This window comes from Leucoraja erinacea, chromosome 24, assembly GCF_028641065.1.
Source record: "Leucoraja erinacea ecotype New England chromosome 24, Leri_hhj_1, whole genome shotgun sequence".
NCBI lineage: Eukaryota > Metazoa > Chordata > Chondrichthyes > Rajiformes > Rajidae > Leucoraja > Leucoraja erinaceus.
The window spans coordinates 19,497,596-19,514,030 of NC_073400.1; the positions used below are offsets into that span (position 1 = coordinate 19,497,596).

General features: G+C 48.0%; 1 protein-coding gene across 2 annotated transcripts; it reads right to left on the minus strand.

The window, feature by feature from the left end:
• Nucleotides 1–3,286: 3,286 nt before the first annotated feature.
• On the minus strand, nucleotides 3,287–15,952 carry fcer1g (Fc epsilon receptor IgFc epsilon receptor Ig). 2 transcript variants are annotated; one of them, XM_055654675.1, is made up of 6 exons: nucleotides 15,710–15,949; nucleotides 6,558–6,652; nucleotides 5,959–5,997; nucleotides 5,509–5,583; nucleotides 3,980–4,000; nucleotides 3,287–3,405 (listed from the first exon to the last, which is right to left on the minus strand). In XM_055654675.1, exons 1-6 carry the CDS (start codon nucleotides 15,753–15,755, stop codon nucleotides 3,340–3,342), a joined length of 342 nt encoding a protein of 113 aa, XP_055510650.1. In that variant the 5' UTR covers nucleotides 15,756–15,949; the 3' UTR covers nucleotides 3,287–3,339. The 2 variants fall into 2 exon arrangements, with proteins under 2 accessions (XP_055510650.1, XP_055510651.1); XM_055654676.1 differs by having other exon boundaries at nucleotides 3,295–3,405; nucleotides 6,558–6,649; nucleotides 15,710–15,952.
• Between the last annotated feature and the right edge of the window lie 483 nt (nucleotides 15,953–16,435).

A 16,435-nucleotide genomic window follows, 5' to 3' on the forward strand; every position in this document is an offset into this window, starting at 1 on the left:
AAGGTAAGGGTGAGGATCAGAGCGAGAGGGGTTGGAGTCGGGGGGAGGGAGAATTCAATTTCATGGGGTTGTCAGCTACCCAAACAGAATATAGAGTGTTGTTCCACCACTCTGGACTGGAGGAGTCCATGTGACCCTCACACACATCTTTCTCTCCACTTCCCCCACACCCTGTCACCATTCCATTCCCCTCCTGCTTAATACCCATCCCTATTTCCTCCTACGCCCCTCCCCGTTCCCGTATAACAACTACCCCTCACTCCGGTTCCACGCTAGATTCTTCACCGTTCCTTAAACTCAGGGACCGGGTCTCCGTTCATCCGTACACAACTGTAGCCTCAACTTCCTCATTGGCAGACCACAATCATAATGAATTGGCAATAACACTTCCTCTTCAATAACCATCTTCACAGGGGCCTCAGGGCTGTGTGCTCAGTCTCCTGCTCTACTCACTCTACACCCATGACTGTGTAGCCAGACTCTGTTCCAACACAGTGTTTTCATTTGCAGATGACACCAGATATTGGATGAATAACGAGTAAAGATGATTCAGAGTACAGGAGGGAGATGCTGGCTAAAATAGGCACAAAATGCTGGAGTAATTCAGTGGGACAGGCAGCAACTCTGGAGAGAAAGACGGGTAACATTTGAGGTCAAGACCCTTCTTCAGACAGTCAGGAACAGGGGAATGGAGAGATATGGAAGGGTAAGGTGCAAAAATGACAGATCAAAGCAGACGATGATCAAGGAAATGTAGAATGGTTCATTGTTGGCTGAGGGGAAGGTGACAACGAGGTATACAAACAGCAGGAGGACTGAAATATCGGAGAACTAGGATGGGGCAGGGATGGAGGGAGAGAGAGAGAGAGAGAAAGCAAGGGCTACTTGAAGTTGGAGAAATGAATCTTCTTACCACTGGGTTGCGAGCTGCCCAAGCGAAATATGAGGTGCTCTTCCTCCAATTTGCGATGACCTCACTCTGACAGTGGAGGAGGCCCAGGACAGAAAGGTCAGTGTGGGAATGGGAGGGGGAGTTAAAGTGTTTAGCAAACTGCAGATCGTGTAGGCACAGGCACAATGAGCGAAGGTGTTCAGCTGAACGATCGCAGAGAGCCTGTTTTCTTCAAAGCATTGGTGGTGGAGAGAATCAACGACAAATTCCTGGGTGTGCACATCTCTCAAGATCTGTCCTAGGCTCCGCACATTGATGTAGTCATAAAGAAAACCCATCAATACCTCAACTTCCTGAGAAAATTGAGGAGATTCAGTATATAGAGAGAGTGCAGAGGAGATTTACTAGAATGTTGCCTGGGTTTCAACAACTAAGTTACAGAGATAGGTTGAATAAGTTAGGTCTTTATTCTCTGGAGCGCAGAAGGTTAAGGGGGGACTTGATAGAGGTCTTTAAAATGATGAGAGGGATAGACAGATTTGATGTGGACAAGCTTTTCCCTTTGAGAATAGGGAAAATTCAAACAAGAGGACATGACTTCAGAATTAAGGGACAGAAGTTTAGGGGTAACATGAGGGGGAACTTCTTTACTCAGAGAGTGGTAGCGGTGTGGAATGAGCTTCCAGTGGAAGTGGTGGAGGCAGGTTTATTGGTATCATTTAAAAATAAATTGGATAGGCATATGGATGAGAAGGGAATGGAGGGTTATGGTATGAGTGCAGGCAGGTGGGACTAAGGGGAAAAAAAATTTGTTCGGCACGGACTTGTAGGGCCGAGATGGCCTGTTTCCGTGCTGTAATTGTTATATGGTTATATGTTGACAAATACTCTCTTGAACTTCCAGAAGTGTATGATAGGGAGCAGATTGCCTGGTAGCAGTGTGGCCTGGTTCAGCAACTCGAAAGTCCAAGAATAAAGGAGATTGCAAATAGTGGTAAACACTGCCCGGTCCATAACAAGTACTAACCTTCCCATCATGGAAGGATCTATAGGAGGCGTTGCCTCTAAAGGCAGCTGGCATCATCAAAGATCCACACTATCTTGGCCATGCTCTAATTTCCTACTCCTAACACTGGGAAGAGGGTGTTGGAGACTGAAAATTATGGCCACCAGCTTTAAGAATAGCTTCTCCCCAAAAAACATCAAGCTCTTGAACACAACACAATTAACCTTAACCTCTCCTCACTTGAATCTACCTATCATTTGCCCCACTCCTTCCACTCACCTTTTACAATCTCCATTTCTAGACCATCAGTCCGAAGAAAAATCCCAACCCAAAACATAATCTGCCCATTTCTCTCCACTGATGCTGGCCTGCCTGTTGAGTTCCACTAACACACCATTTTGCTCAAGCTTCCAGCATGTGTTGTCTCTAGCAGTAGCGGACTGGGTCTAAAGATATTGGTTGCCAGGAGATGAATGGGGCCCACTTCATCAGGGGCCCACTTGCCATCGGGCAAGCTGACACCCTGTCCAGTCCGTCACTGGTCTCTTGTGTCACCAAAACCCTGGTCAGTTTAATAGAGCTAAACCACAAAGTCTGAGCCTTAACTTTAGAGCTGGGCCTCGAGTCGGCTTTACTGTAAGTTGTTCAAATACAGTGAGGTGCAGGTGCAGTGTAAATCTTGCTTGCAGCAGCATCACATGCGCATAGACCATGGCAGGGGAAGAGGTGATCAATAATGTTTCGTTGCTGAGGTAGGATCAGAGGTTGAAGTTTAGTGTGAGGCCACAAAGCTTGGGCCTGGGGTTTAGAGAGAGGCGACACACACCCTGTGCCTATTGAGTCAACCTCCAGCCTGGAGTGAAGCCTCTTGATAATAATGACACTTGACCACCAGACTATTGCACCGGCTACATTTATTGCACAGAATAAGCTCACATAAAACCGAGAATGAATGAAATGACAGTTGTTCATCAATCTATTCAACCAGGTGTGACCCACCTCCTGCCTCCACCATTCAAAGCGTTACTAACCCCACCCATATGATGTAAATATTATTTAACATGATCCCAGAGTCCCCAGTCCCCGCATTCCCTCCACCCAGTCATCGAGCAGAGCAGCTTCCTTCCACGCCTTTGTTGGAGGAATGAAAGAGGCTGAATGGCCTTACTGTCCCCAGGTGACAAACTCGAGGGGCTCAAGAGCCTCCAGCTGTAGGAGGAAGGACGAGCAATTCCCGCAGTCGCACAAAACACGTTGGTCTTGATGCTGAAGATTGGGTGATCATGAACAGTTACCCCACCCTCCCAGTCCCACCCCAACCCCTACACTCCCACCCCACCACCACTACATCCCCCCCCCCCCCCCCCCCCACCCCCCCCCCCCCCCCCCCCCCCGCCACACACACACACACATGATCTAGCCCCAGCGATTGGCAGCATCACTACTTCTTTCCAGGAGCCTGGCGCTGCAGAGATTCGTACGTATCAACATGGTGCTCTCCCAGACCCTGAGGGGGAGAGAGAGAAAGGTTAGATACAAACTGAGATGGGGGGGTGTGGGGGGGTTGGAGAGAGGGGGGGGGGGGGGGTAGGGGGAGGAGAGGAGAGAGAGGTGAGCAGAGAGAGGGGAATGGGGTTAGAGATCAACTGGGAAGCAGGGAGGAGGAGAGGCGGGGAGAGAGGGGTGGGGCGAGGGGAAGGCTGGGAAGGGAGAGGGTGAGAGGGAGGGGTGGGAGAGAGGGAGGTAGACAGAAGGATAGAGAGAGAGAAAAAAGAGTGAGAAAGAGAGAGAGTGGGAGGGGGGGGTAGTGTGGGAAAAAGTGGAAGAGAGTTCAGAGATGAGCACACAAAAATAGTGAAAGAAAACAGAGAGTGAAAGGGAGATCTAGAGAAACCAAGAAAGTGACGGTGGAAAACATGGATAGAGAGGAAAACAGTGAGAAGATACAACAGAAAGACACGAAAATGCGAGACAGGGAGAGGGGGGGGGGGTCAGAGAGTCGGACAGTAACAGTTAGCGGAGGTAGAGAGAGGGAGATTGACCGAGAGGCATACGCGGAGCAAAAAATACCGTGGCCATACCGTGTAAATGCTCTCTTCTTGCTGTGGGGAGAGAAGAAAGTGAGAAAAATAAATAAATAAGTGATTGCAACAACTGCACCATCTGCCACACACTCGCAGGGCATGCGGCCAGACACAGGGTGAAACTCCCATAGAAACATAGAAAATAGGTGCAGGAGTCGGCCATTCGGCCCTTCGAGCCTGCACCGCCATTCAATATGATCATGGCTGATCATCCAACTCAGTATCCTGTACCTGCCTTCTCTCCATACCCCCTGATCCATTTAGCCACAAGGGCCACATCTAACTCCCTCTTAAATATAGCCAATGAACTGGCCTCAACTACCTTCTGTGGCAGAGAATTCCAGAGATTCACCAGTCTCTGTGAAAAATGTTTTCCTCATCTCGGTCCTAAAAGATTTCCCCCTTATCCTTCAACTGTGACCCCTTGTTCTGGACTTCCCCAACATCGGGAACAATCTTCCTGCATCTAGCCTGTCCAACCCCTTAAGATTTTTGTAAGTTTCTATAAGATCCCCCCTCAATCTATGAAAGTCCTGACATCCCAGGAATCAGTCTGGTGAACCTTCTCTGTACTCCCTCTATGGCAAGAATGTCTTTCCTCAGATTAGGAGACCAAAACTGTACGTAATACTCCAGGTGTGATCTCACCAATGCCCTGTACAACTGCAGTAGAACCTCCCTGCTCCTATACTCAAATCCTTTTGCTATGAATGCTAACATACCATTCGCTTTCTTCACTGTCTGCTGCACCTGCATGCCTACTTTCAATGACTGGTGTACTATGACACCCAGGTCTCGTTGCATCTCCCCTTTTCCTAATCGGCCACCATTCAGATAATAGCCTACTTTCCTGTTTTTGCCACCAAAGTGGATAACCTCACATTTATCCACATTATACTGCATCTGTCATGCATTTGCCCACTCACCCAGCCTATCCAAGTCACCTTGCAGCCCCCTAGCATCTCCTCACAGCTAACACTGCCCCCCAGCTTCGGGTCATCCGCAAACTTGGAGGTGTTGCATTCAATTCCCTCGTCCAAATCATTAATATATATCGTAAATAGCTGGGGTCCCAGCACTGAGCCTTGCGGTACCCCACTAGTTACTGCCTGCCATTGTGAAAAGGACCCGTTTACTCTTACTCTTTGCTTCCTGTCTGCCAGCCAGTTCTCTATCCACATCAATACTGAACCCCCAATACCGTGTTTGTATACTAATCTCTTATGTAGGACCTTGTCGAAAGCCTTCTGAAAGTCCAGATATAACACATCCACTGGTTCTCCCTTATCCACTCTACTAGTTACATCCTCGAAAAATTCTATAAGATTCGTCAGACATGATTTACCCGTCATAAATCCATGCTGACTTTGTCCACTGATTTCACCACTTTCCAAATGTGCTGCTATCTCAACTTTAATCACTGATTCTAGCAGTTTCCCCACCGCCGACGTTAGACTAACTGGTCTGTAATTCCTCGGTACACTGACCCGTCATGTACGGCCGCCCGTCATTTGACCAGGACTCACCTTTTTTCTTCCTCCGCCAGACGGCTTTTCTCCCTTTATCTCCTCATAAATGTCCTTGCTTCCCATCTGCAGGTGCTGCCAGGGACAGATACCGGTTAAAGTCAGTGCAGGCGGCCCGTTCCCCGTCCGTCAAGTTAACCCTCTCCCTCTGCCCATCGGTCTGTGGCATTAACCCCCCCCCCCCCCCCCCCCCCCCACCCCCTTTGGGTTGAGGTGTCAGGCCCGCGATTGGGTGGGGGGGGGGGGGGGGAATTTTAGATTCATTTTTACTTGTGTTTTTAATTGTAAAGTAAAGACACAACGAAATGCATTTAGCATCTCCTTTGAAGAGCGACATAGCAAACGATTTTGAATTAAAAAAAAATAAAAAAAAAAAGAATCTGTTCCTAAATCCAGCCAGATGACAGCCCCCCCTCCCCCCCCTCTCCTCGGCCCAAGCTCTAGCCTCACCTCATAAGCCGCCGCCTTTTCCTTCTTTCGATTCAAGATCTGTCGATTGATTGAGAAAGGTTTACGTTAGCCTTCAGTGCGTGGGCAATTGTTGCAAGATGGCAGCGCCGTCCACCCCACGCCCGTTACTCATTGGATACAACGGTACAAACCACAGACCCATCCAAATTCTTTCATTCAATACCTATCCCAGCGCCCCGTGTCACTGACTGACCATCTCCGCTGATGTGAATCCTCCTCCATCACACTCCCTTAGCGACACCTCCCCTCCAGCACCCTGTATCATTAACTGTATCTTTACTTAATGTTACTCCATCCTCACATGATCCTTCAGCTAATCCTCTCCCCCAGCGCCCCGAGTCACTGACTATATCTCCAAGCGTTGACCAAGGTCCCTCACACTGTCCCCCATCCCTTCGCTCCGTATCAATGCCACACCAATATCTTCACTGATGTTTACAGCTGGGTGGAGTTGTTACAACAGGACGCTGTTGTTGAGGTGTTGTTGAGGCCGAGAGACAGTGTGAGAGAGCTGGATTAACATTACAGCCTTAGCTCCAGAGACTCGGATTCTATCTCATCGCTAGCTGTCCACTCACCTTCAGACGGCAGTACAGAGCCGTTAACACCGTCCCATAGATGAACAGAACGGCGTCCAGGACGTAACAGATCCCGGGCTCCTGCAGTCCAGCTGCTGAGAAAGAGGTGAGTGAGGATCAGAGGATGTCGAACACAGTAGGATCCAAATGAGAGGTACCGGGTAGCTTCCCGTCTCGTGGCGTACAAATTGACGCCAGGCATCAGCGGAGCGGTCCATTGGGAACAGCCCCATTGGGAGAGACCGTTGGTCGGTGAAGTGTAAAGTTTTTATATCTCCTTTTAATGTCTATTTGTAATTGTTTCATTTTATACGTAAGACAATCAGGGGCTGGTGTGTACGAGCAATTTACGTTTAGGTTAGCTACTGTCGGCATATTATATTATTTTGTCTATATATATTTTGCAGTATTATTTTGGACACTTGGGGGGGGGGGGGTTATTAATGCACAGAGGGCATTGTGGACAGGGAGGGGCAGAACAGGCACAGGGGTGGAGAGCATACAGTTTTCACCAGACCGGGACGAACAGCAAGCTACAACTTGTATGCTGAATAAGGAAAACCTGGTACATTCACCTCTTTGTTTGTACAACTACTTCAATAAAGAACCAATAAATAATGACTGGAAAATCTGTTCTATTTGGTCTGCATAAGATCATTCCTACTTACCTGTGTTAGTAATGGCAACGGGAAGTTGGACACTGGAAGAGTGGGAAAGTTGCCATTACATTTAAGCGAAAAACTAGCTCCGTGAAACTGGAGCAAGTGAAAACCTGGGAACAAGGATTGTTTTACTTCACCAGCCTGACGCCGCCATTCCCGATCAAACTGGTCACGGTCGCCACCTTCGCTAATCTGACTAACGGAGATTGGAAACCTCAAAAGCCGACGCGCAGGGAGAAGGAGCACGTACAGCATTAAGGTGTATTAGTGACGCTATATATAAGCTGTATTGGAAACCGGTTACTAAAATGGAGAATTGAGAAGTGACCTTGAGAATCAGAGCGATATCAGCCGTTTGAAATACCAGCCGCAGGCATACGGCTTTCACATCAAGGAAACTTAAAGGGATAGTGGACAAGTATGTCTAAAGCTCAGTTACAAGATGGCGATGTTGGAAAGGATTCTGAAAAGGAAAGAAGAGTTATTAAACACAATGACAAAGGCTGGGACTTGTTCGTGGAAAAGTGTCTGGAGACCAGATACTCGATGTGTAAACAAGCTAACAAGTTAATTGAAAAGTTGAACGAGCTCATGAAATCAAAGGAGAATGAAAATGAAGTACAATCTAACCTGGTTCAATTACTCAAGCTCTATGGTCAGTGAAAACCATCAGTTATTGGGAATGTACCACTGCCTGAAAAGGAGCCTGAAAGGTAAAATCAGTGGTTTGAACTGAAAATGGATTTTTTTTATGACTTTATACAAGATGTAAGGGTGTGGTTATCTGATATTGGACAGCAAGCTACACACCCCATAGCTGAAAGTGCCATGCAACAGTGTTGTAAACTCAGATGAAATTGGACCTGATGACAGCGTCTCAAAACCTAAATTATGCCACAAATCATGAGCATCTTCAATGGCCTCTGCTCTTATTAACGCTCAGGCAGATAGGGGCTGCTCTCTTGGACTGGGCTGCTGCCATATGGGGGGGGGGGGGGGGAGCACAAGTTTGAAGCACAAGAGGGACAGTTGAAAAGAGAGATGGGACAGTTGGAACTAGAGACCGAGCTGGCAGCAGCCAATGCAAGGATCAATATACTTTTTGCCAAGGGATCAAAAGAAACAGCTCGAGTATCTGATGGGATGAAATCTTACTTGAAAAAAAGGAACTGCTCAAAGTGATGCATCAGCTAAATTAAATCCACGTGCAAATGAATACTTACCTGATCAATTGCAACAAAGTCAAAATGTGTTGATGGGAACTGAATCCTCCTCCCAGCAACTGGTTGTTAGACCAAAACAAACAACTCGTGGAGCATCTGTTAGAGCTCACGGTAAGACCCATCTAACTCAATATTCTCTTCATGGGCAAAATGTACAGACATAACTGCTCTTCTGGCTCAACAAAATCTCTCTTCTACTTTAGAGACATTCCTGTTTATGATGGTGATCCTTTGCAGTGTGAAGTTTACATCGGGGCATTTGAGAGAGTAGTGAAAAGCAAAACTAATGATAAGAGTGGTTGGTTGCAATTTCTAGAGCAGTACACAAGAGGGTATGCAAAAGACCCTCTTTGAGTGGCCAACATTTTTGGATCATAGAAGCTAATCGAGCTTTTGCACAGAAAGCTTGATGGGAAGGCAGAAAATTACCGGACAAAAGACTAGTATTCTCTGGCGTACCATGAACCAGGTGAAGCCTGTGATCAGTCACCATATCTCAGGTTTGGAAATATCTAGTCTGGACAAAGACAATGTCATTCAACTATCTGGTGTGTTCACACACAAGACCTTGCCTGTTTCTCAGCTGAACATTCCCAGACGGGAAGAAGGATATCAAGATTCCTGAAATAGACTCATGGGGACAAATGCTTAAAAAGTATTGGAACCTTGGGAGCTGGCCAACAGCTAAGAGAATGGACCATGCGCTGTGAAGACCCCACTGGGGTGGGTCATCTATGGTCCCCTGAGAAGAGACAACAAAAGCAGGGATGAAAATGGCTGCGCTGCTGCTGCTGTCAATCGAGTATCCATTGTAAAGCTAGAGGTGCTACTTGTCAAGCAATATAATCATGACTTCAGTGAAAGAACCAGCAAGCAAGAAATATCCAGAGAAAATGTAAAGTCCTTGGATATTACGAACCTCTCATCAAAGATGATAGATGAATTGTCTAGACTTACCTTTCAAACAAGAGTCAGCATGCCAAATAACTATTGTATTGCAGAGCAGCTCATCCAGAGCCTGAAACGCAGATTAGAAACACAGAAACATAGCAAATAGGTGCAGGATTAGGCCATTCGGCCCTTCGAGCCTGCACCGCCATTCAATATGATCATGGCTGATCATCCAACTCAGTATCCCGTACCTGCCTTCCCTCCATACCCCCTGATCCCTTTAGCCACAAGGGCCACATCTAACTCGCTCTTAAATATAGTCAATGAACTGGCCTCAACTACCTTCTGTGGCAGAGAGTTCCAGAGATTCACCACTGGGTGAAAAATGTTTTTCTCATCTCTGTCCTAAAGGATTTCCCCTTTATCCTGAAGCTGTGACCCCTTGTCCTGGACTTCCCCAACATCGGGAACAATCTTCCTGCATCTAGCCTGTCCAACCCCTTAAGAATTTTGTAAGTTTCTATAAGATCCCCCCTCAATCTCCTAAATTCTAGCGAGTACAAGCCGAGTCTATCCAGTCTTTCTTCATATGAAAGTCCTGACTTCCCAGGAACCAGTCTGGTGAACCTTCTCTGCACTCCCTGTATGGCAATAATGTCCTTCCTCAGATTTGGAGACCAAAACTGTACGCAATACTCCAGGTGTGGTCTCACCAAGACCCTGTACAACTGCAGTAGAACCTCCCTGCTCCTATACTCAAATCCTTTTGGTCTGAATGCTAACATACCATTTGCTTTCTTCACTGCCTGCTGCACCTGCATGCCTACTTTCAATGACTGGTGTACCAGCAGGTTTGGCAAAAATAAGAAATTTCATGATGAATATACATCTTTCCTCACAGAACTTATTGACAATGGTTATGCTGAAATGGTACCAGTGGACTGGTGCATGAAGCCAGCAAGCCTTGGTCAAATCGGATATGCACAGCAGCACCACTTTTCAGATGCCAGTGAAAGTGGCTACATTACTGTTTCATACCCAAGACTGGAAGTTAATAGCAAAGAAGTGCATGTTGCATTCATAATGGAAAAAGCCAGTGGCACCATTAAAACAAATGATGATTCTCAGAATGGAGCTTCCAGCTGCAGTCCTAACTGTCAGAGTTGACAATGCTGCGAAAGGAATTACAATTTCAACTGGACAAATCCATCTTCTGGATCAATAGCACAACGGTGCTCAAGTACATCAACAACAAAATCAAACGCTTCCAAACATTTGTAGCTAACAAGATCTCTTTTGTAAGGGATGCTACTGATGAAGATATGTTCACATAAAGGAAAATCCTGCAGATGAAGACTCCAGAGGACTAACAGCAGACGGCTTCTTAAGCTGTAAGAAATAGATTAATGGACCAATTTCTCTGTAAGCCAGACAGAGAAAGGCCAAAGCTTCACTTGGAATCTGAAATCTCTGCTAATGATCCAGAAATCAAACAAGACATCACAATGAACATCATTGTTAAGGATCCAATGCACCCCACAAATTCTCTGATCACCTATTTCTCACCATGGAGGAGTCTGAAGACTGCTATAGCTTGGCTTCTTAAAGTAAGGAGAACACTTGCAGTTGGCTTGAAAGGGAAAGGAGATTCAGACTGCTACGAGTCATGCTAAACGATGTGAAGAAGGAAGAGAAGATTGATGAATCACTAAAGGTTAGATGGCAACACATAGTACATACCTTTTTGTTGTATATGTGTAAATTTTTATAATTCCATATAATGTTTATTGGTAATTGCTTCGTTATATACGCAAGACAATTAGGTGTGTAGGAGCAATTTATGGTTAGGTTAGCTACTGTCGGCATATATTATTTTGTCCAGATATATTTTGCAGTATTATTTTGGACACTTGGGGGTCGGTCATTAGATGCACAGAGGGCATTGTGGACAGGGAGGGGCAGACCAGGCACAGGGGTGGAGAGCATACAGTTTTCGCCAGACTGGGAAGAACAGCAAGCTACAACTTGTATGCAGTATAAGGAAAATCTGGTAGGTTTCATCTCTTTGTTTGTACAACTACTTCAATAAAGAACCTATTATCGAACTGAAAATAACAACTGGAAAATCTGTTCTATTTGGTCTGCGTAAGATTACTCCTACTTACCTGTGTAGTAACGGCAATGGAAAGTTGGACACTGGAAGAGTGGGAAAGTTGCCATTACAATATCCCTCAACTATTAACTGCATTAAACTCATCCACCTTATTTCGAATGATTCTCACATTAAGGCATAAAGCTTCCAGGTTCGTTTTTCTGATCTCCCTTCTACCTTTTGCATCCGTCCTCCTTTTATGGCCCTCCGTCTCCTTGCATTTGGTCCCATCCCCCCTCCCCCCCCCCCCCCCTGCCCCTGCCCTGTTAGTTTAAACGTGACCTTTCCCTCACTCTCTTTCCCCGTTAGCTGCATGGATACGCTTCCATTTTTTATTTTGGGTTTACACCTAAAATTTGGTATTTTTCAAGGTGAGAGAACATTTTCCACTTGCCTGGGTGAGTGCACTTCTATCAACTCAAGAAGATTGACACCATCCAGGACAAAGCATCTCTCCATCACCCTTCCAAAACATTTCCTCCCTCTGCCCTAACATCCCTCCCTCCACCACTGGTGCACAGTGTCTGCACCATCGACAAAATGTCCCACAGGTACCCACCCAGACCATGGTAATAGAACCACACCATTTACAGTGAATTCTGACACACTCCACAGTACAATAGTACAGCGTACAGGCATGTATCTGATCCAGAATTCTCTGTCCCTGCCTTTTCAGTCAGTATGAGGCAGCTTCGACCTGTGTCTCACCAGTGTCCTAGTAGTGTGTGAGTGGTGTACTTGTCCACTGTTCGGGTCATTGTTACCAGCAGAGCAGTTTGAGACTTCAGAGATAACATACCTCACTTGTGCTCTGGTGCAAGGTCAGAGGAAGGGGGCATGATTGTGATCACTAGCTTACTCTCGCCCTGTACTCTGTCGATCAGATAACCAGAGCTATTTAAAACTGTATTTTCACAAAATGTTTAGGTAGTAATAATTTCCCAACCACTGAAGTTGTGAACATCATACGGTCACCTTCCCCTTCTACTCACCCAGCAGAAAGGCAGCCATTCAGCCCACTGAGTTTGTGCTGGTCCTTTCCAGGAGCCTATCCCTGTCCCATGCTCCCACGCTCTCTGCTCAGCCCCTCCTCTCCACAAGACCCTGCACCCCATCCCCTCTCCAATACTGATCAACTCCCATCTTCCCCTCCTCTCTGCCACAACTAAAACCCGCTCATCTGTGGAACCGTGTTGGGAAATCCCTTGCCCATCCTTTCTGGAACTCTTGCATCTTTCCTAAAGTTAGGATTCTAGGCCTGGACACAGTTGTCTGGCTCCTGCTGCATGCAGACACGGGCTGTTCACTAGCTGAGGAGTTGTGAATGGGACGGAACATTGTGCAATCAATGATCATCCTCACTTCTGACCTTGGGATGGAAGGGCATTGATGATGCAGCTGAAAATAGTTGGGCCCAGGACACTCCCCTGAGGGAGACAGTGACTCGTACCCTCCATTATTTTGAGGTTCAGTGTGAGCTGATGCATCTGGGGAGGTGAAACCAGACAGGGAATAGGCAATGAACAGGCAATGAACAGCGAGCACCGAGCATTGTAAAACAGTAGAGGGAGCTTGGGTTACATCCACAGGTTCTAAAGACTAGGTTGAGAGACGTCAGTACCCTGGATGGTGGGTAGGATCGGTGATGGGAGGATGGAGGAGGTTCTGTGACGATATAGACAGTCCATGTGAATGGGCAAGGACATGGCAGATGGAGTACAATGCGGGAAAATGGCAGGTCACCCACTTCAAGTCAAGTCAACTTTATTTCTCACATACACATACAAGATGTGCAGTGAAATGAAAGTGTCAATTCCTGCGGATTGTGCAAAAAAACTATAGAACAAGAGTAGAACAGAATCAATATTTACATGTTAGAATTTTTTTTTTCAAGAGACACAACACAACAGTAAATTAGTAAATTAGTCCCTGGTGAGATAAGTTTACAGTCCTGATGGCCTGTGGGAAGAAACTCCGACATCCTCTCTGTTTTCACAGCATGACAGCGGAGGTGTTTGCCTGACTGTAGCAGCTGGAACAGTCCGTTGCTGCGGTGGTAGGGGTCCCCCATAATGTTGCTGGCTCTGGACCTGCACCTCCTGGTGTATAGGTCCTGTAGGAGGGGGGGGGGGGGGGAGTGTAGTTCCCATGGTGCGTTTGGCATTACTCTCTGTAAAGCCTTCCTGTCCTGGGCAGAGCTGTTCCCAAACCAGCTTGAGATGTTGCTGGACAAGATGCTTTCTACAGCCCCAGTGTAGAAGCACTGAAGGATCCTCAGAGAGACTCTGAATTTGCTCAGCTGCCTGAGGTGGTAAAGGCTCTGCGTTGCCTAATGCCCCTGTCCCACTTAGGAAACCTGAACGGAAACCTCTGGAGACTTTGCACCCCACCCAAGGTTTCCGTGCGGTTCCCGGAGGTTTTTGTCAGTCTCCCTACCGGTTTCCACAAACTGCAACCTCCGGCAACCACCTGCAACCTCCATGAACCACAAGGAAACCTTGGGTGGGGAGCAAAGTCTCCAGAGGTTTCCGTTCAGGTTTCCTAAGCGGGATAGGGGCATTACTCACCTGTGTTTCAGCGTGTGTTGTCCATGTCAGATCATCTGTGATGTGGACTCCCAGGTATTTAAAGCAGCTCACCCTATCCACAGTTGTCCCATTCGGACTATTCCTATTCCTTTCTATTCCTTCCAACCCATACTGTGGTGGAAGGAATAGAAAGCCGGGGCACTTTTGTTGTGATGGACAGAGACGAGACGGTGTTGTTGTGGAGAGGGACATGGGAGTCCCTGGACACCACTCACTAGACAATCCCCCACAGGAAGACCAGCAGTCAGGAAGGAGACTGTCCGTGGGCCTTCACTGCGAGAGGGTTTGAATCAATGACTCGATGGGGCAGATGTGAGGATGGCTGTGCCTTGGCTGGGGTGTCTAGAGACACCTCAGAGTGAGGGGTAGAGATGGGAGAAATGTTTTCACCCAGAGTGGAGAATTCATGGAATTCCTTCCCTGATGGGCTTTGGGGACTCGGACAACTGTCCTGGGGCAACTGAATATTAAAGCCTTGCAATTGTGCTTCAGTTGTGTCAGGAATTGGTGACACTTGCACAGTGTCAGTCTCTATATAATGAGATGGGCCCCTCTCCCAGCTCATGGCCTTGGGGAACGTTGCCCCAACAGTAACTGGGGCTCAGACCATGCAGCTTCTGGAGGCTGGGCCAGCTCGGGTATGAGAGCGGCCGGGCCCATCTTTCACACACGCTCGCTATCACCATCTCTCCCCCATTTTGCAACAGGAAGAGAGACTGAAACCAAAATAAGATCAGACGGCCATTTTAATCAGGGCTTTTGATCACCATGTCTCGACAGAAACAGCACAGGGAGAATTCAATCACCGTTTGGCAATTGCTAGACTCTCCCATCCCACCAACTATTCCCTGTCAAGGCAGGTGTAGCAGCAAAACCCTCAGGCACACCATGTACACACCCCAAAATATGACAACGATTCACTCAATTCCAAGAGCAGCCTCTCCCAATTTTATTATCCTCAGCAATGCTCGGTACGAATATCGCCCTCAACCCAGTCCCTGTACAACAGTCAGATAGTGATGAACACAAACCACCCTGCCTGCAACCTAACCAGTACAGATGCAGCGGCTGGAAGGGGTGATGGGTAGAGAGGGCAGAAGGGTAGAGAGGCTCACAGAAACAGGAAGGGGTGTAGGGGCCAGAGGCGGGGAAGGGATTAGAGTCTGTAGGGGCTTACAGGGACATAGAAGGATGTCGGGGCTGGAGGGGGTTACAGGGATAGGGAAAGGTGTAGGGGCTGTAACAGGTTACAGGGATACGGCAGGGTGTACGAGCTGGACAGGGTTACGGGGACAGGAGTGTAGGAGGTTACAGCAATAGGGCAGGGTGTTGGGGCTGAACGGGGGTTACAGGGGCAGGGAAGGCTGTAGGGGGTTACAGCAATAGGGCAGGGTTACAGGGACAGGGAAGGCTGCAGGGGCTGGAGAGGGATACAGGGGCAGGGAAGGCAGTAGGGGCTGGCGTGTGTTGTGGAGGGCTGTAGCAGAGTACTGATGGGGTAGATTTTGGATGTCTGGGCTCAGGGCTGGACGGAACGCAAAGTGGCCCTCAGTACATCCCACGGCTCAGTGCTAGTCGGCAAACATGAGGTGTCGGGGGAGGGGTGACCACAGGTCCCAGGACATGTCCGACTTACCAGCTGCGGAGTGGAAGAGAAAGACGAGGGCAAGAACAGCCTTCATGGTGGAGCGAGCAGCCGGGCGCAATGGAAGAGTCCGCACGTTCTGCCTGCTGGGCTGGCCGTCTGTGAGGAGGAAGTAAGACTGGAGAGCCCAAACAGAGATGCGGTCAAAGAGTCACCGACTTCCCAGAGCACAGGAAGTGGCGCAAGATAGGGGTGGGTTGGGCAGGGAGATGGACAGGGTTGAGACATAATGAGGGGGGGGGGGGGGGGGGGGGGGAGAGAGAGAAAGAGGGGGGGAGAAGAAGAGGGGGGGGAGAGAGGGGAGGAGAGGGGAGAAGAGAAGAGGAGAGGAGAGGGGATGGGGAGTGCGGGAGAGAGAGAGACGTTTCAACTCTTGATTTGAGTTCAGAAAGATAGATCCAGAAAGACAGACCCCAGAGAGAGAGAGAGAGAGGGGAGAGAGAGATGATGATAGATAGATAGATAGATAGAGAGAGAGTGAGATAGAGAGAGAGAGAGAGAGAGAGAGAGAGAGAAGGGGAGAGCAAGCAGGTGCAGGAGGGAAGAGCTAGCTAGTTGGGGGTGTTGGGGGGAGGGGAAGAGTGGGAGGGAGAATGAGATAAGTGGAAGCTAGGATGGAGGGGGAGAGTTGGGGGGGAGGCCAGGAGCAGGAGGGATAAGAGGACATGATGGGAAATTGGGGAGGGGTGGGGATGCTGGGGAGAGGTGTTCGGAAGG

Bases quoted from the DNA above. Each gene is read 5' to 3' on its own strand.
- fcer1g (XM_055654675.1), bottom strand. From the start codon at position 15,755: ATGAAGGCTGTTCTTGCCCTCGTCTTTCTCTTCCACTCCGCAGCTG. The intron at 5,584-5,958 runs GTGAGGCTAGAG...TGTCCCTGGCAG, and splicing joins AAAAGGCGGCGGCTTATGAG to CACCTGCAGATGGGAAGCAA. The intron at 3,406-3,979 runs GTATGGCCACGG...TCTCCCCCTCAG, and splicing joins AAGAAGAGAGCATTTACACG to GGTCTGGGAGAGCACCATGT.